Consider the following 20,361-nt stretch of genomic DNA (forward strand, 5'->3'; position numbering starts at 1 on the left):
TCTGTACCAATATTTATATTCTCAGCTCCGCTCCTTATCCAGAGCAAGTAACTCCTGGTTCCTGATTAATCTTCCCTTCCCGCCCACACCTCTCGGATTGCTGGCTGTCTTGCCATACATCATTTCCCTGGCTCAAGGGTCGTTAGGAAACGTATAGTTGGGTTAATGTCACGAGCACGAGCCCGGCTGGGTATGATATGACCATAGCGAGTGCCGCGGCTGATGCTGCTGCCAGAGCAGAGCCCGCTTTGCACGATGGCTGCTCATCACCAGCTACGAGAGCACTCAGCAACCGTTTTGGGTTATGTGAAGAAGAAGACAAGCTTCTTGAGGTGTCCCCAGGAAGCCCCGCATCCTGAGCATCATCCGGACCTGCTCTCCCGCACCCAAGCACATCCAGGCACCACGTCCAAGCCTCAGAGCCCAGCACCGCCTGCTCCCAGCCTGCTGCTGCATGAGGGCCTTAGCCTGGACAAGCCTTCCTTTTGTCCCCCACCAAGGAGCCACGAGCTCTGGACCGTGGCCAGGCACACACCAGGACATCGCTGTGAGAAACCCAGGCAGCAGCATGGGATGCTGAAGGAGTTTTGCTAAATCATGGACTGCCTGGACCGAGCCTGGAGAAGAAGGGGTGCCCCATGGACCTGGCCCAGCCTGGCCCTATCCAGAGCTCCTCTGGGCCACCAGGAAAGGGGCAGAAACACCTCCCGAGGGAGAACACAGCAAATTTGCCCACAGAACTGCCAAGAGCCATCTGACACGAACACTGCACCCATCACGGGGGGCCACATCCTGACAGCACCTTGATGCTCTCATTGCTCTAACCAAGGGGCCAAGCCTCTGCTGCTCCGCTCGTTCCTGCTCATCACCACCAGTGCAAGCCCTTCCCATCTCCGATTTCTGGCCTGAGGCAAAAAATAGGGACAACGCCCTTGTCCTGGGGCCATCTAGAAAGACACCTCCATTTCAGAGCTTAGGGGAGAGGCACTAGAGATGCTTAAACCCTACAGCCATGGTGGTATTAAAACAACAATACCTTTGTCCAACGGACCCTTATTTATTAAAACACATTCCTAGTACATCTCTGAGAAACACCAGAGGCTGCCAGTTTTATGGAGAGCAGTAAAACGTGCAGATTAGCCTCTCCTGGAGCAGCCCGTGAGCGGCCGAGCTTTGCCAGTGCGCACACGGCTGTTGATGCCGCTGCTTTGCACATGTTGATTTTCATCGGACAAGAACACACTAAATTTTAAATGCCATAAGGGGAGGGAAAGCGGGGCAGGTATTTTCCGTGTTTAGCACAGTCTCCTGCTGTGGGAGGCAATAAATTCAGCATCCCAAGCAAGCTTGTCACACTGTAGACTGAACAACTTGAGCAAGGAAGGCCAGATCCTCACCTCGTTCTTCACAAAGAAAAACAATTTACTCCTTCAATAAAAGCAGCAGAGTCTGCAAGTTACCCGTGGGTCTCAGAGCCTATGATCTACTGCCTGGATTAGGAGATTCATTGACAGCTCTGGGTTTAGGAAAGGCATTTCATCCGCGCTTCAGCGTTAACACCAGCATTTGCAATTACTGTTATTAGGATGGATGTAACCAGCTTTGGGCGGGCAGCATCTTGCCTAGCCAGGAAAGCTCATTCAAAGCAAAAAGAATAAAGCTTTTCATATCTAAGGCAATTTCAGGCAGAAACAGTGCTTTTGGCTGAGCTCTTCCTCCCTGGCAATGCCTGCTCTGTGCAAATGCCCTCCTAAGCAGGCAGCAGCCATGCCAAGGAGCAGCTCCCTTAACAGAAGGACCGATGCCAGGCTGCTGCCTTGGAGTAAGGGACAAACAGGGACATGGAAGGAGTGAGCTGGGGAAGGGCAGGGTCTCTCTGTGACCCCTGGCACCTCCAGGTGCCATCTCCTCAAATAGGATGCCAAAGTTGAGTTAGTTTGTGGAAGAACCTTACTGCCCTGGGTGAAGGCACTGGTCCCACTGTTTCCACCACTGGGAACCAGCCCTCCAGAGCTCAGCACTGGGCCAAAACAGAGGGCACAGTCTGCATTTGGGCTTTGGGAGAAGACGAGCTCTGGACTGGACTGCCCACACCAGGGGACAGACGCAGATGGCCCATGATGCCCCGATAAATAGTCTGCAGCAGGTCCACTACGCTAAAGGAATGCTGCACATCACGTTTGCAGGGACACCATGGATGAAGAGGGTAAGTGGGGAAGCTCTCAGGGTCTTGAGGGCCACTGAAGGACCTCTTCAACCATAAAAGCTGCTCAGGGGCTCCGGGAAGTTGATGGTTTTGTACCATCCTCAAGAATTCAAGGATGAGCCCAAGCCTCAGGGCAAACCCACCAAGCCAAAACCTTGTCCAAACCACGGCGCTGCTTTCGCTCCACTGATGAAAGAGCCAGAACCACCAGGAAGAGCAAAAGAAAAAGGAGGAGGAGGGAGAAGGAGCTAAAATAAGACAACCAAAAGACAAACCCAAATTTCCAGCCTGTGGCTAAGGTTAAGAGCCAGGAGACCTCAGAGCCACCGCCAGGTCCAGACTGGAAGTGCATTTGCAGGGTCCCTGAGACAGCTGCCCAGCAGCTGTGAGGCTCCAGTTCGCCCCAGTAATCCTCCACTTTCTCATTCTTACTCTGCACTTACAGCTATAAATAGACAGTTCATCCGACCAACCCCCTCATTCACGGTCTCCGTCAGACGAGGACAAGCAGAGTCCTATACTGGCAGCACATCTGGCAGGCTTAGGTTTCAGGGTGAAGGAGTGCAAGATGTGCAGTCGTTGGACTCGAGATCTTGCAGGGTTTTAATTAGCCAGATTGTACTTGGACGGAGACATGCATCTGGAAATAGCAAGAGAAGCCTTTTGCCATCTATTCTACTCAGGTCTTATGTTCCCCATTCAAAGTGGAACATTATAATCCTGAGAATGAGCCTCACACAGTTATAGCAACTAATGTGATCCTAGAGATGGCACAAGCAGGACATATAAAAACCTTTACTGGTGACAAACAAGAAAAGTCACGTTTAGAAGTGCTATGGCTCGAGTGCCTTTTACCACGGAGCCATTTATTTAACTGGCTGGTGTACGTGGTTTTTCCAATGCAGCAAAAATAATGAGAAAAGTGGCAGCTAACTTATCATCTCAACCTCGGCTCCTCTATTCATTACTTTTTTTAATGCACTTGAGAAATTCTGCTGATCACATCACTATTTTGGAAGATATGATGAGGCAATGCTGGTGACAGCAGTGAAAGAAGTAGGAGAAACTTCAGCAAGAAGCTCTTGGCAGGAGACAGGTTGTTGGCAGAGCCTGGGCCCAAACGAGTTGCATCGCTTGAGAAATTGAGGCCAGGCAGGAGATCTTCTGCAACTCTCCTTCTCCACAATGAAAGGTTTGGAAATACACCACTATCCCCAACACTTTTGTTGGGGATAAATCCACAGTGAGCTGCAGCTCGGAACAAGAGCTGGGGACACCGACTTGCAGACGAAGCCCCCCTGGGGGCACACACCGGCTCCAGCACAGGGTTTGGCAGGGAGCTGCTTTGCTTAAAAAACTTCCTTTGTCCTTTTTGCAAAATTACAACTTCTCCCCTCAAAGCAATTCACTTTTAAAGGAAAAAAGGAGGTAAAAGTTATGCAAATTAAATGTTTCATGTCAAATCATTCACAGCACTTCTGCCTGACTCTGAATTCTTCAAACAGCTACCAAACAACCCAAACCCCACCCGACGTGTAATCCACCCGAGCTGGGCTTTGTGCCAGCACAGAGGGACAGTGCCATGAAGTGGGGAAGGTTCACGATAAAGAAGGTTCTGGTGCTGTACAGAGGATCAGGATTAATTGGTCTCATAAATTTAATGAGACAAAATAACTGGAGAGGGCTTAAGTGGCAGCAGAGAAAATTTAGGTTAAATGTTAAGTATAACCTCAGAAGTACCAGAATGGTTTGGGGCAGCTGAAACAGCCATCAAGAGAGATGGAAAAGCGGTCGGTGGGGAAGATGCTGAGCAGTAAGGTGGCTATCTGCCTACTGCCGTCAGTGGCCAGCAGCCATAGCCATGCAGGAGGCAGTGGCTCACATCCCTGCAGAGCCACGGGAGCTTCCTCAGGACAAGGGTCGCTTGGAGTTTTGGGGGCAGGCTCCAGCGAACGCGCCTGCATGTTGCCCTTGCAAAGCCCTGCTCGCTTCCTGGGCAAACTCCCCCCAAACCGCCTGCTGCTCAAGGGTCTGGCATTAGGGCATGCTGAAATAAATCAGGTAGCAGAGGACAAACGTCCCTTTACTGCTCCTCCCAGTATCGATCAGGCACCACTTGCAAACTGGCCAGCCCTCGCCATCTGCCCAGGCTCTCTGCAGGCTGCCATCTGGCCGATGGCAAAGCAAACTGAGGGGCCGGCGGGCTGAGGACAGGGAATTTGAGAACCTTCTAGCTCCCCTGATACCCTTTCAGTTTCCCCTCCCCTTTCCATCACCAATTGTTCTTTTGTTTTGGGGGTTTTGCCTTTTTTTTTTTTTTTTTAAATAAATAGCTGTTTCCAGGCAATTATCTGCCTTGATCTGCTGGATGGCTGACCCAGCGCTGGGGAAGCTTCATGCAGCCTAGCATAATCTCTGCGATACCCCAAAGGTGAAAGCACAATGGGTTCATCAAGGCATGAACATCCTTTATATGCACCAGCACCTCGCGGCCACCCCGCGCTTGCACGCAGCCAGCTTCTTTCTGCAGCGCACGGAAATGGCCCTCGTGGTGCTGCCATTGATCTGCTCCCAGCCCTGGCGCTGGCTTTTGTTCCCGGCTGCCGCGGCTCCTCCACGCCGGGAGAGACCTCGCTGCCCGCCGGGATGAAGATCCTCGCTCTTTAGAGCATCGTGGGGACAAAGGGGACAAAACCTAGTTCCTTCTGCTTCCCAATCTGCACCTCCATCACAAATATGTTTGTATTTTGAATGCTTTGCAGAACAGGAATTCACCCAAAATCTCAGATGGGGAACACCAAACCGCTCCGTTTAAGTACTTAAGGTTGAAATGAAGCATTTTGACAATTCTCCAAAAAACCACTTGTACCAGCCCCCAAACCATCTTGCTTGAACCAGTTCAATATTTATCCTGAGCTTTTTATCCCAGCAGCACAACACCCAAAGAGAGGTCCCTTTGGGAGACTCCTCTCTCCCGGGGGGTGACTTGGCGGTGCCGAGCCCACCAGGGTTGTCCCTCCTCACCTGCACCCCAGCCCTTCGAGGCCAGCGGGGCCGGCAGGCTGGGCCCTTCCAGCGGCACGTTTCATAGTGGTTTTATGGACAGGACTGTGCATCCCTCCAAAATGATCCAAAGGGCAAAAATAATCACTCAGATAGCTACACAGACGTAGCAAGTTAACGTGGAAAAAACACCCAGAGATGGAGGGGTCTCTCCTGCAAAATGGAGGATTGCTGCGCCTGGTTGTGCTGTTTGGTAGCGGTTCCTTCCACGCGTTGGGTCACTTCACTGCTTGCTGTGAAAATCATTTCCTCGCCTCCAATAAAGCATTTCGGATGTACTCGGATCTTCCCAAGGCTGCTGGATCATCAGCAATATTAAATGCAAAGATGCTGGATGGACTGAATCATTCCCAGCTCGTGAATGACACCCTTGTTCAGCTGTTTGGAGATCGGCAGCAGCTAAGAAAGAGCTTTCTCATGCGGTCCCGTCGTTTGCCAGCGCCCAGCATCGGTGCCCAGTATGCACCATTGTGACCGGCAAATTTCCAATGAAAGTTTCCTTGTCAAGCACGGAGAGACGCTCCTTGTCAAAGGGAGAAAGGGGGACTATTGCTGATGTGTCTCCAGGCAGCGGGAGCGGCAACACTCATGCGAAGGGGCTCTCTGGGGCATTTCTGGGATTTTTACAGTTACGGGTGAATTACATCTCCGTTTCATAGGTTGTGCTTCCATGCACAACCTGGCTGGCACTGGGAGCGCAGATCTGGATGAAGGCATTTGTGCAATATCCCCATGCTGATTTACACATGCCCTTCCCCAGTGGTCCTAACTAAGGATGTAAAGAAGACGATTTTGCAAAGAATAGGAAAAAAGGGAAAGTCAAAAATTTGAGACAATCTGGGACAGAACAGGGTGATCAATAAGAGATAAACCTCTAAGTCATCTGAGCACAGGACTTGGGCATCTAAGCCCCTCTCACAGAGGTACCAACTCGCAGCCACTAGCAAAGGTCCGAGGAACAGTTTGGGAAGCTTCCACCCGGACACCCTGCGGGAGCTGCACCGCCGGCAGCAGAGCAGTTAAAGCTGGGAACCCATCTTCAACACCGAATAACCTGCTCCGAGCTCCGAGCGCACCGTGCCGAAACCCCCATTTCTAGGAGAGGGCTGCCATCCCCACCAGCACTTGTGTGCGAGTTCACACGCAAATCTTTCTCCAATTAAAAGCACGCCTATGTGTGAGAATCAGGAATTTTAAAACCCAGGATTAAAGGGATTTCGAGAACTTTAGGAGAGGGGGGGAAAAATGTTATTCTTGAAAGGTTCCCTTTATAAGTTAAAATTTTATTAAACTGCAGCTGCTGGGAGCAAACCGCGAGCGGGGGATTCCAGGGTACTCCGTTCCCTTGACTAGTAATTTATGATTTACTTTTGTAATAACTGAAGCCATAAGGAACTCATTGGATTAAGGAGTCTTATTATTTATGTTGTGGAACAATAATATTTAACTGTATAAAGCCACATATCCACCCATACAGACTTTCCCTCCATATGAAACAGACTGCACTTCATAAGTAAAACCCTGGCTGACAGGAACGCTGCCATCGAATTCCGATAGTGCCCGCATTTCACCGTATACATTGTACTTCAAGGTTGCTTTTAAAAGGCCGTTACATCATCACCACGGGCAGCAAAACACAGACAACAGAGACCCAGATAAATACAGACACAGAAACCCCAGCAGCATCACCTTGCATCCCACCGCACCACCAGCGACAGGCAGGATGGGTCCCCTGCGAGGGACCGCCCTGGGGCCGGCTGGCGTGGTCCAAAAATCCACGGGGGATTCAGACCCGTGTGCCAGCACCCACGCAGTCCCAAAAATGCCATGGGAGGGGGTCCAGAGCTGAGTTAGCAATGGGTACCCCAGTCCCAGCGAGTGGCTCAGCTTCGGTCGGCTCAGATGATGAATTACTTCTCAGGGTTTTGCAGCTAATGAGGGGATTTAGCGGGCGGAGGGGCTCCCCGTGGGCTTGGCCCTCTTCACCCCCCACCGAGCCACTCGTAAACTCAACCCGATTAAAAGTGATGTCTCCCAGGGCTCTACAAGGGAAAAGATGGACTATTGTAAGAGCACAAAAATCTCCTGGCAAGACGATCAAAGCAGCCGGCCCGGCTCTCCGAGCCCCGCTGTCAAATTTTATCCGACTTTGCTGGAATGACATTGCAACTTTTCCCTTTTCGTGTCCCCTCCCCGTGAGAAGGCGAGGCCACTCACTCCGCCAGCTCCTCCAAGCTCCGATATACGTCGTCATCATTTTCCGTGGTCTCCTCCGACGGGAAGGGCCTGGGGAAGGAGAGGAATGACAGCGTTATCGGTATCTCACCCCTCGCAGCAGATCCCCTGCAGCCCCAACTGAACTCAGCCCAGCCCCAAGCACCCCATCGAGCAGAGGGTGTTTCGGAACAAAATATTCATTGCAAATACATTTTTTCCTATTGAGGCATTAGCTCCCAGGACAACATCATCTCCGCTGCTTCCCGCGGGCAGCGCTGGCACGGCAGGACAAGAAACCAGGTGGTGAGGCTGGTTCACCGCAGGGCACCATCTGAGCACTGAAGTGAGGAGCTGCGTCGTCTTAACAGCATCTCTGAGACCCCGTGTCTGAGCCGCCGCTCCCCGCTGTGCTGGTGCGGCACAAACGACTCGGTAGAAATCTAATTCGAGTCCGGTGTTGGACTCGTTGAGACAGAGAAACACCCTCTCCTCCACTCGTGATGGAGCCTTTCTACCCGCGAGCTCCTGCCCCGCTCGGCCGGGTAACGGCTGGGGCACACCGAGTCACATCCTATCGGCGTCTCCCACTGCTGCAAGCAGTCGATCCCACCAGAATGAATGAGTCCTTACAAAACCTGGGCTTCCTCATCTTAACAACTTTGTGATAGCTGACAAAAGTTAAAACCCTGGGGATGAGGGAAAGGACACCAAAAGGGCAAAAGGAAGGGGGGAGAAAGCAGATTAAAAGAGAAAGGGAGGGAGCGGGGGGAAAGCAAGAATTCCTTGGCTCATTCTGAAGTAATAACCAAATAATGTATGAAGGAGATGAAAAATACTGCTTTAATTAAACGCAATGTATTATTGCTGGCACGGGGCCATGGTGGTCTACGGCTCTGCTGGGGCTGGATGCACCTTGTGACTACGGCTACGTCGGGCTGGGGCTCCCCGCGGTCACAGCAAGCCTTGCTCCAGCCAGAGCACAGGGAACACGGGCTGCAGCTCAGTCCGTCCCCCGGGGGCATCGCAGCGAAGGCAGCCGGGGGTCCCCAGGCTGAGAGCTGCACGGGATGGGACGCTGATGCTGTGGGGGAGCAAAACTGGATACATGTGAACTTTCAACTGCCCCCGAGAGCAATTTCCTCCTCTTCCCTCCCACCCTCCCTGTTTCACAATACATTGCCTCTCCTGAAAGATTTAATACACGGCCTGGCTAGCCCCCGAATGTGCTATTTTTGGATCCTGTCTCTAGCATTAATTTGCCTTCCCTCCTCTGCTATACTTCACCCTTCCTTTGGCGAGCAGCTTCAGACCAAGTGTTTTGAAATAGTGCTCAAACCTGCAGCGAGTTCAATTAAAACCACAACCAGGTGGTGAGGCCAGGAGGGAAAAGAGCCGCGGTGACCCCAGCCACAGAGCGGGATGATTTCATGCTCCACCGGCTATCAGGGCTGCCGTGCCTCTGCGTAAGATGCAAACCCATGGGAACCAAAGAGCACCCAAGGTTGGCACGTCCAACCCATGCCCACGTGCAAAGCGGCAACGTGGGAGGGAGGAGAGCGATGGGTGGGAAGAGCAGATGGGGCTGTGCCTGCTCTCATAGTCTCATTGCAAGGCAGGTGCCATTGGGTGATCGTCCCAACACCCCAACATCTGGCACAAACAGCTGCCCACGCGTTTGCGAGATGTCGGGGAAAGCCCATCTTGGAGAGAAGCTTCAAAGCATAAAGGTGCAGTGAGAGACCAGGAGGCACTCAGGATCTTTACAAAACGTGCGTGTCTGCGTGCGTTTCCTCTCCCCTGCTGTCCCCTGGGGATGAGTGACGAATACCAAAGCCACGTGAAGCGTAGACAAAAAAGCCACCAGCTCCTCCTGCACGTGGCTGAGCCGATCACGGGAACCGGTCTCCGACTTCAGCCCCAAGGGGCAAGGGGGTACGGCAGCCGCTACCGCAGGGCTACACCATCCTGCACAGCTCCGGCAAGAAAGGAGAAATTGGAGGTGACCTCTGTTTAAACACCACTTGTTAAAATAATAATAATTTAAAAATCTACCACAAGGCACAACCTCCTTTCTTTTACATACACCTTCTGCTCTTAATCTCTATTTCCTTCTCCAGTGCTCACCATGCCAGAAAAAAAGAAGTAAAAGAACCATAAAGAATATTAAAATCACAAGCACAGATTTCCAACCATAAATCTGCGCTTGAGGTGTAATCAGCTCCTGTGATAAACCCCCCATGTAAGACAAGGAGACAGCAAAGAGAGAAAAATATTTTCTAATGAGAGTTTCATGGAGACAGCTGCTCCGTCAGCCCTCCCAGCTTCACCTTGACCGTCGGTAAAGCACCGGAGTGAAAGTCAGGGCAGGGGAAGAATTAATAACCTGTATCTCCGCAATAGCAGCTAATGGCTAAATAAGGATGCACAGAATGCAATTAGAAGGAAAGTCACACCGAGGAGAGGATTACTAAACGGACCATCTAAAATCTGGAGCTGAAGGACGCCTTTTTGGAGAAAGCCTTGGGTTTGCCCTTTGTTCGCGCCTCTCTCCCCAGCTGCCCACGCCACAAGCGGCTCCAGAGAGGCTCCCCGTGTCCCCACGTCACCACTGCAGGAGCGAAGCTGCCATCTCCCCGCAGCTCCTCTCCCCTTCTCCAAAACAGGGTGCCAGCCCCCAGACTGCAGGACAAGTCACCCAGGGCTGCGACCGTGCCACGGGCTTTGGGCAGCTCTTCCCCAAATGGTCCTTGCTCTTCTCCTAAAGCCCTATGTGCAACAACGTAATTTAATTTAGCCCTACTAATTATGGCCATTATTTAAAATATCTCCCTACTTTTGGCTTAAGTTCTCTTACATATCCATTTACATTATTTTTCTTCCATGAACACAGGAAGAATTAATCCTCCAGCAACGAGCCGATGAGGATGAACCTCCAGCAGCCAGCTATAGAAAAACATATTAAACACTTTTCTACCTAGACTCGCACTGGCACCGGGGGTCAGGGTGGTGCTGGCAGGAGGCGCGGGGTTAACTGCCCACCCCAGCCCTGTTCCATCAATTATTCCCCATGTTGCTAGTTTTGCTGCTTCCCATCAGATCACCTTCGTGGCTCCCCGCCGCGGGCCGGGCTCATCTTGCGGCGACGTTTTCCACTTGAGCTGGCTGCAGAAACAGATCTGATGTGGTGGGGAGAGGCCAGGGGGAGGAGAGCCCTGCCCTCGCTCCTGCCCCGCCAGATCCACGTCAAGGCAACTCTAAGAAAAGCCAACTGGGTGAACTTTCAACCCGGCGTTTCTCACCGGGGTTTCCCTTGTGCACATCCAGGTCCAGCACAGGACTTGCATTTAGACACCTTCATGCAGATTATCAGCTTGGCCCCAACCATGCAGGGAGAAGCATCTCCATCTGGGTGGGCGATGGTGCTGCTTGTTCTCCAGCCATGAGCTCCTCAAGAGCAACCGCGTTGTTTGGGACCAGTTTGTACGTCATTATTTTTTTAAAAAAGAGCAGAAACACTGGAAGTCAAGGGGTCTAAAAGCTACTGATTCCCTGGGAAATTCTTACAGATCTCCAGGTGCATTGCAACTTCACACATAGTATTAAATGCTATAGCTGGGAATGCCCAACAGCAATGAGTAAAGTACTTCGAGTCCACTGAAACCCAACAGGTTTGCAGAGATCCCAGTTCATTTAAATTCATCTGAAAATGTCTCTTATTTAATACCATTACTTAAGCACCAGACTGTTTTTTACTCCACCGTCACGAAAAACCACCTGCTGAGCCATTTATCCTCCCAGCCCGCGCCTGGGCTGCAGCAAGCCCGATCCCTCTCATCAGATGAAGAGCAAAAGCCCCAGCAACATCAAACACCGCTGGAACAGGCTCTTAGAGATAATAAACCTCCCAGAGTAGACTTCTCACAGACAAACTCCACAGCTTTCAACAGCATTGCTTCCAGAGATCAAAGAAAAGAACAAAAGTAGGATCAATCTGATGTGTTTGTTTTAGAGCCTAAAAGAGAAGGAAAGACCAAGTAATTTGTTATAGAGTTTAGAGCGAGCTTCTCTTCTTGAGGACAAGACTTACAGCACACGATCATTCTCGACACGCGATGCAAAGCACCCCCTTGATCTTACAAAACATTTAGGCTACTTTCTGGGTTGGAGAGCTTGCACACGCACAGCACACGGCGCCCTGCAAACGCGACGTGCTCTCGCAAGGAAAGGCAGAGGCAGTCCGCAGCCAGAGTACATCACACAGGGGGATAATCAATGAATATTTTGTGAGGCACCTAATGCAAAACCCCTCCCTTGCTCTCAGCGGTCACTCGGGTTAGCCCATGATCCATCCCATGCCGTATCCTTATCAGCCGCCCCCACGCGCTCCCCTGCAGTAATCCTCTCTGCGGGGAGAAAGCGCAGCTCGATGCACTGCCTGGCTGCTCTCTCCTCTGAATTATTTAATGGGAAGAGTCAGGTAGGCTGCAATTCTAACAGCAATAAGCAGAAAGATTTATTTATTTATGAACATATTTCAGTGTCTGGGTGCCTTGTCCTAGCAACTGAAGCCAGCTGTTCACCTCTGCGGTACTGTCACAGAGAATACAGAGGGTCAGGGATGGGTCAGCTTTAGTCTGATAGTTTTGTGCAGTAGCATCTTAGCCTCAAATCCATGTGTGACAGAGCAAGGAGGATCCGGCATGATTTATTTTCTATTTTCCCTGTCTCCATTCTGATTTCTTGGGGTCAAACACCAGCTCTGGGAACAGAAAGCCTGGTGAGAAGCAGGCAGGGTGGAAACGTCCCACTCGCTGCCCTCCGTCCCAAGGAGCTGTTTCCATCCGAGGCCGCTCTCAGTGGAGATTGTCAGGCAGATCCGCAAGGACGTTTTCATGACTTGTGCAAACGCCCACAGGAGACTAAAGGAGGTGGCTCATCCTTTACTGGGAGCGGGACCCCAGCCTCCCAACACCAGCATGATAATCTCCCTGTTTTCCTAAGTCCAGCAATCACACTTCAGTGCTTTAAAAAGCAGGCGGAGTGTGTGACACCTGTGAAACGTGAGCTGCTCCCATCTGCTGCCCCTTCTGCGAGGGATTTCTTCACAAATGGAAAGGACCAGGGCCTCAAGCTGGTGCAAAGGAGCTTCTACAGCTCTGCGGGGATGGACGGGGCTGTGCTGAGTCTTCCTGGCTCAGGATCTGGCAGAAAAACGTTTCCATAGCATGGTATCTACAGACCGTAATTACACCTTGCAGTAGCTCACAAAACCCATGGCTGGGTGTACAGATCCTCCGACAACCCTGTTTTGAAGAAAGCATCATGGCAATACAAAGAAAAACCACAGGAGTCTGCAATTTCACCAGGAGTTTGGACTTCAGGCTGTGCTTTCCGTGCGAGTTTGGGTGGGGGGTTAGCAGCCAGCTTCAGCTCCCGTGGTTCCAGATGAGTCTGTCTGTCCCACTGCTGAGATCTAACACTGCTTCAATCCCAAAATATATTTCTCCAGGGGAAGCGCTCAGACCTTGGCTGTTCGTAGCACATCTTTTTGATAGCTCCAACCTTTCCCCCCCCTTTTTTTTTTTAACTCCTCTTTTTCTCCAGGATGGCAAGTCACTCCCTGAGCATGGGACCACTCCGTCCCCATGGGTGCCCCATCAGCCATCGGTTCTGCCACCCCGGAGCCGTAGCAGGTCCCTTGGGCATGCCGTCCTGCCTTCGTGAGCACAGCACTCCTGGAGCCATCCAAAGAAAACCATGTGGTTTTGCAAGACGTTTACACATAACTGAAAATGCATTCATCATCTGCTTCGGTGGGATTAGGCAGATTAAAGCAGCATTTAATTTACTGATGTACCAAGAGGTGGCTGTGAGCTGACCAGGGACAAGCAAAGAGGTGACCTGGAACTGCTTGCCCAGCCCTGCTCTCGACCTGGGCAGCACCTCCAAGTTTTGGTTCCCATCTGTGAAATGGGAACAGCGTCAGGGAATGATTTTGGTAAAGTGCTGCGAGATGGATGAAAACCATGCTATTAATGCCCAAGAGCCATTTTTACAAAGCAGAATGGAATCAGTTCTCTCCCTGCAGAACAAGACACATCGGAGCATACCAAAAGCTGCTGAATTTAATTAAAATCATACTATTGTGTTACATTACTCATCTCTGGAAAGAAGCACCTCATGCTGTGCCAAAGTTTAGACACGTCTTCTGAAAAATTACGATTTGCTTTTATTGGTGGTCTGGAACTTGCAAAAATTCTCACAAGATTAATTCTGATAGAAATTCAGTGGGGAAACAGCAAGCTACATCATCAGATAACACAAAGATGATGATTTTGCAGGAGAGTACTTACAGTGTTTAGCACAGTGCACTGCACAGTGCCCAAGGGTTAGCTGCATGCCCTGCTTTATCTTTAGCTCAAATCTGAACCGAGTATTTCTGGAGACTATGAGACAAGAAAATAACAGCTCGTATAATTTTATGTTTCAACACATTATCGCATTTTTAAAAAATTCTCATGTACCAATGCTTCGCTCAAGAAAGCGGCACGATTTTCTCCTCACTTCAGCTCCACATTGACGATAACAGATGGATAAAATCAAAAGGGGAATCCAGAAACATCTTTCTCAAAAAGAAAGGGAAAAAAACCCCCAAACCCTCTGGGGTAACAGCACAACCAATCACTAGGAAATGGTTTGGCCCAGATCTCTGACTCAGAAGAAAACTAGATTTGAAAACTCCGTGGCTGAAAATCAATGGCAAGCGTAGCGAGCAGGGACATCGGCAGCCCTGCCTCCCGGTGGGACGTCTCCATGGCCCTGGTTCCACCAAGAATGCGCGAGCAGCAGGTTGGGGAGGAGGGAGGATGCTCTTGCAGCCCACGTGCTGGCTTGAAACTGCAGCAGTGCCCTGCCGAGCCCAGCACTGGGGCAGGGGGTTTGCACCCACCATGGAGGGAGACAGCCAGAGCCCTCGCCCCGGCGAGCCAGCGCAACTAACCCAAGCTCAGGGCACGCTCACTCTGGGCAGATGGCACCGCTCACCCGGGGAGCATAAAGATAAATCACAGCCAGGACATAAAGACCCGGGACGCAGCCCACGGTATTTAACAACATCCCCACAAGGCTCTGCAATTGCCTAACTTCGGAAAACACTCTGTTAAAACAAAAACCTTGAAAGCGCCATTTTGAACTTGTAGCAAAGCAGCACAAGGAGATCTTTTAGTAGTCCGAGCAGCAGTTTCTCTGCTGTACCTGAGCAGCTGCAATCCTATGAAGTGCATGCCAATAAACACAAATAACTACCTAAATAGTATTTCTGCCTGCTTCCAGACCAATGCCAGCACTGCTGGCTGTTTGCACGAAAGCACCACCAGCATGTCCCAGCCAAGCGGGGTCCTACTGTGCAACGTAAACCACATCTGAACAGACCACCTGGGCTGAGCAGCACTTTCTGGGGTCCACAAGGAAAAAAAAGACATGTGCTTCCCCCTCTGCGGTGGGGTGCAAAGACACGTGGTTTGTCCCAGAGCACCTGAGTACACCTCTCTCCAGGCGCAGCCCATGGCGGTGCCTCCACCCCGAGCCCTCCTGTCCCCCAGCACCAGGAGCCCCCCACCTCCAAGCCCCCCGTTTGGGACCAGCCGAGCCTGAAGCCCTTCTCCATCCTTGGGGCAAGGACTGCATTTCAGAGAGACCTTTCCAGCACCTTTGTCAACCTATGCGCTGACCCTGCACAGGAGAGAAAGCTGTTTATGCCTTGCTGTTGCACCCAAAGGTGAGATGGTGCAAGGGTGGCCAGTGACACAAGAGGGAGCTTTGCACTACACGGGCAAAGTCAATGAACAACGACAGGGCAGGTGCACCCCAAAAACCAGCAAGCCCCACATGTGACTATTAAGCAGAGCTGTGCACATCAGAACTGTATCTTCATTATGCAGAGCTGCTGGTGGGGAGAGGGCGAGAGAAACTGCCTTTGCTTTTATTAGCAGCATGCTTACGGGGTGACCTCAGCATCTCCCAAGCCGACAAAGCAGCGGCACAGGAAAACATGTCAACGATATTCTTCAGACTCTCTTAGGAGTAGGTCTATGAGGATACATACTTGCCAAAATAAATGTGTTAAAGACGTTTTTAGCTGGAAAGGAACTGCTTTTAGCCAAAGATCTTGCTTATGACAAAGGAAGAAGCTTTATGGTCACTCCTAAAGAAGGTCTGTCCATGTCACAGGAAACCATCTCCACTTGCCACCCGGCTTGCGAGGTCTGTGGCTGAACCTCTGCAGATTTGTGCTGGTCACGACTGGTGGTCAGTCCCAGGACTGGTCCCAGTCCCACACTCCCTGGAGCACAGGAGAGCGCTGCACAGCAACCGTACGTACCTCCAGCCACGGATTCCTTCCACAACCTTCTATATCCATTTTATAGCAACACTTACAGTGCGTACAATGGATACACAACGGCAGTAAAAAAAATAATGGGTAGAGTGCAATTACAGAGAGTGCATTGGCAATGAATAAAACAGCCCCTGTAAAACCAACCATACAGGAGAAAAGGTCCCCATAACTATCTCCCCACCAGAAAACACTCCAGGACTTCATCATTAGTGACTTTAATTGTCTGCCATTTTCACAGATGGCCGGATCCGCCTCCTGTGTTGAGCTACCATCCCCAGGGGCAGGGGGACCAGAGACCAACTATGATCAGCATGAAACCTCCATCATGCTGGAGAATCTTTGCAAATCCCATAAAAGATTTCCCCTTATCTCCCTTCTCACCTCCTTGATCAGCTACGCTAGGGTTTGTGCCATCCCATCTTTTGCAAGAAGTGGGCTTTGCTGGCAGGATCACAAAGTCACCTTTACAGGGTCAGCCCCCCTGCAGACGTAAGGGTAACCCCACACCATGGTGGGGCTCAGACAGAGACGGGGAAATGGATTAAAGTCATGCAACCTGGACAAAACTCTAGGTTTAATTCTGAACTGGTGGATGAAGCACTGAGGAGTTTCCAGATCAAACACAGCTGACCAGTGAAAGACACACACTGGGAGCAAAGAGACATGCACATTTTGCAGGGCAGTGGCTCGAAGCTGCTCGCGCAGGTCCAGCTCCATTTGACCCCCTCTGCCCCCTCGCCTGCAGGCAGGCAGGCAGGCAGGCAGGGCACTGCCACGCTGAGGAATGCTGCTTGCTCAGCACGGTAATATTACAACCCCATGAACGGCACAGGCGGGATGCTTGTGACTCTCCCTTCCCATCCCTCCTCCCTTTCACCCACACACACATCCTGATATTATTGGCAAGCCGTTAAGTACAGAAACTCCAGGGTTGATAACGCTGCAAACCTCATTTTGAGCAACATCAGGCTGTTTCAATAGTTTACCTGGGCAAAGCTGAGCAACACTGAACCTCGTCAGCAAGGCACGGGGTTTGCAGGCAAAGCAGGGTGGTAGGAAAGTCTCCTCTGGGTTAAATCCCCACTGATGGGAGGATGCTGGTACAGCTCCTTTAGCTGCCTTGAACTTGAGGCGGCTCCAATGTGGGCTAATCCCAGCGCTGAGCTTCTCTCCTCTCATCTCACTATCTGCATTGTAGAGATGGGCAAAATGGAGACACGATGGCCTGGATGGTGGTCTGCACTCCACAGGGTGCCTGTGGGCACCCCAGCCCTGACACCCACTTGGCACTGGACCTGCAGGGGGGTGGAGGGCACCCAGGGGGTCAGACAAGCATCAGGACCGGTGCCAGCCCCTACTTTGGAGAGCCAGGAGGGTTTCTCTCCTCCACTGATGTGTCCAGCCTCCTGTAAGCAAAATAGCAAATCCCAGCTCCTAATGTACAGGACTTTCGGAGGACTCACAGGAATCCAAAGCGCCATCACCTCTCCCCGAGATCAAAGCTGCCCTGCAGCCACAGGCAGGCAGCAGACAGCTCCCAGTCCCAGCAAATCTCCTCCGTCACCTCAGGGCATGCGACGTGCAGCGGTTAAATGCCAAGAAAATCAGCATTTTGACTTGTATTTATTTATTTGTTTAAATGCAAGGTAAACCTCAGCCCAGGGCGATGGGCTGGCCTCACTGTGTTTGCCTGGAGGTAAAACTAATGTCACTTATTCTTCTGACCAGCTGCCCCCAGGTAGCTGTGCCGTGCCACAGACCCGAGGGGGTCCTGCCTCCGCCCATCGCCCCCGGGATGGGGAAAATACAACCATCCCCTTCTGCTTCTTTCCACCGTCCGGCCAAAGCACTGCCGCTGCTCCCACAGGAGAAAACCTCCTCTTGACAAATAGGATTCACCCCTCCTCCCCATTTGCAAATGTTTTTAAATCTATTTTATTAACTGCAGTGCCTTCTGCAGAAAGTCACGGAGAGGTTCAGTTCATATATAAAGGATTTACTTAGATTAAGGGCCTCAGTAAAAGGCCTTTGAACATGCTAACTCCTTCCCGTTTTCAGATGGTTTCACTGTGCACACATTAAAAATGCATGCAGGCAGCATGAGCCAATATTCCTTAACCTCCTGCTTTGCTTGCAAAACTCTGCTTCCAGGAAAAACATATATCTTGGGGAGATGAAAAAACACGTCCCCTCTGCTCACAGCTCACATTCAGCCGGTTGAGCTCACTCACACGAGGTGGACGACAGCCGGAGCCCAGAGGACGCCGGGATGTACCATGGGCAATGGAGAACAGCCAGGGCCGCAGCAGGAAAGTCTTAAGGAAAAAAAAAGCTTTAAGAAAAAAAAATCCTGGTTTATTGGGACCTGCAACAAGAAGTCCTGTTGTCCTCCAGAGAGCTGAGTGTGCTCGAGAAAACTTGGAAAGGGAATGAAAAGCCATGCTCCAGAGCACAGGAGAACCTTTGCGCAGTACCCCTGTACAACCACGCTGCTTCTGTCTGCTGCAAGATCCTCTCACCTAACTTGGAAGAATTCAGTGCCAGCCACCGTGAGAAACGGGGTAATGGACTTAACGGGCTGCGAGTTGGGTCTGCAGTGGAAACTCCTGGTGTCCTGGCTGAAAAATAAAGGCTCCTTGTTCAGAGACAGCCACGGACGGGCAAGGAGCACGGTGGTAACTTCTCACCGTGACTGCTGACAGTCCTCCAGACAGATGGAGGAAAGGATGAGAAACAATAACAATTAAAAAAAAAATCCCCTCTCCTTAGCCGATGGGCAACGTTACACAATGAGGATCTTTTTCTTTGTCCTGACACACAGCCCTGTAAAATGACGCACAGATAAAAACCCCAGGAAAAGGGGTTTTTTTGTGCTCCTGTGCTCCCAAACGAGATCAAAAGGCAGTGCTGGGAAAGGCTGCCTGCGCCCACGGGAGCAGGCAGGTCTCGTCTCCAACGAGCCAGGTGAACAAAGGCATTTCTCACCTCCCCATTTCTGCAAGGGGAAAATCAGACATACAAAGCTAAGGGATTTGCCCAGGGCCATGTACGGCACCTGGGGCAGAGCCAAGATCCGAACTTAGTTTCACGCATCCACTTTCCCTTCAGCGTGTGTCTTTATCCACAAAAGCATCTTTCCTCTGATGACCTTAACTTAAAGAGAGAAAACCTGCCTTTTTCTAGGAGGCACCAATAAGCCTCTTCTCATCGAGGGGCTTGTTATGCATGGGGCACTATCCAAAAAATAACCCAGTGCAGTGTTGGTGGTCCTTGCAACTACACGCTTTTTGATTAGTGGGGAAACATCGTCTGTGCTGTTTGCACAGCCTCGTGCAAGAGAGAAATCTATTTTTGCAATCATTAGAGACCGTCACCTGCTAGGAGGTAAGTCAGCGATGCACCGTGCTGGAGGGTGACGCTGTTTTCTGCAGGACTTCTGAAACCTGCGACTGGGACTAGGACAGAGCAGGAGGAGGAAAGACGCAGCACGGGCTGTAGCTACAGCTGCGATAGATTAAGCCCAGCCTTAGCAGTGTGCTGCAAACAAAACATTGCATTCAGGATCTTTTTTTGCCATGTTTTGCTGCTTGTAGCTTGTTTCTTGGAAGAAACACTCTGTCATCTCAACATAGCTATCCTGATAGCTATCTGATTTACTCTGTGAAACAGAGTTTCTCTGGCAAGGTTCATGTACCCAGAAATTATTAGACAGAAAGACTATTTTTTTTTCACTGACTAGCATACAAGATTGATTTTTATTTTTCTACCCTACATGCCGTGAAATTCATTTAAGGACAAGTAATAGCCTTTGGGATTTATTTCATTCTTAATTTGCGTGATCCTGATTCTTAGACCCCAAAATAGGCGTTGGAGCAGAGCCACATTTATGCTATGGGGCTGAAGACCACGCAATCCATACACCATCCTAACTGCACTGTATTTACCACGTTCTTGAGCGCCGTGCCTAAACCAACAAGACTTTTCCCATTTATTTCAATGGCAGCATCTTCACTGGGGGAGGGAAGGGTAGGGACCCCAATCATCACTGGGGACCCCAGTGAGCTGAGGGGCAGCAGCAGCCGACATGAGCAGTCCCTTCGGGGAGCCAGAGATGCTGCTGGTTCCCACAGATTAAATTAATTCATCTGAGATTAGTTTCTGTCATTGAGGCTTTTGTGATGGTGTAGCAAGAAATAATCTAATTAAAAGGAAAAAACATGCAGCAATGGACAAAGTGAGGGCTCTCTGACTGCAGGGGACAGCGGTGATGGGAGGGGACACCCTGGGAGGGTATTTTCCAGCTAACGGAGCGACAGCATTTTCTGTTCTTGCAGAGCTGGCAATGGGGAGGAGAAGCAGGGTTAATACGCAGGAAAACAGAGTTAGAAGCAAAGACCCACTAAGCTCTGTGCTATTCTTGTGTAATTATGGTGCCAAAGGCTTCCAAGATAAGGGATTTTAGTGGGAACCGTAAATGCTG

The 20,361-nt window shown here is 50.8% G+C and overlaps 1 protein-coding gene across 1 annotated transcript in view; it reads right to left on the minus strand.

The window, feature by feature from the left end:
* VAV2 (vav guanine nucleotide exchange factor 2) overlaps positions 1 to 20,361 on the minus strand; it is a 150,689-nt gene that overhangs the window by 30,338 nt on the left and 99,990 nt on the right. Inside the window, 1 exon segment of the mRNA XM_050907813.1 lies at positions 7,487 to 7,555. Within this exon segment, the coding sequence (XP_050763770.1) occupies positions 7,487 to 7,555 (69 nt within the window).

The sequence above is a fragment of the Gymnogyps californianus genome, chromosome 18, assembly GCF_018139145.2.
Source record: "Gymnogyps californianus isolate 813 chromosome 18, ASM1813914v2, whole genome shotgun sequence".
NCBI classification, from domain to species: domain Eukaryota; kingdom Metazoa; phylum Chordata; class Aves; order Accipitriformes; family Cathartidae; genus Gymnogyps; species Gymnogyps californianus.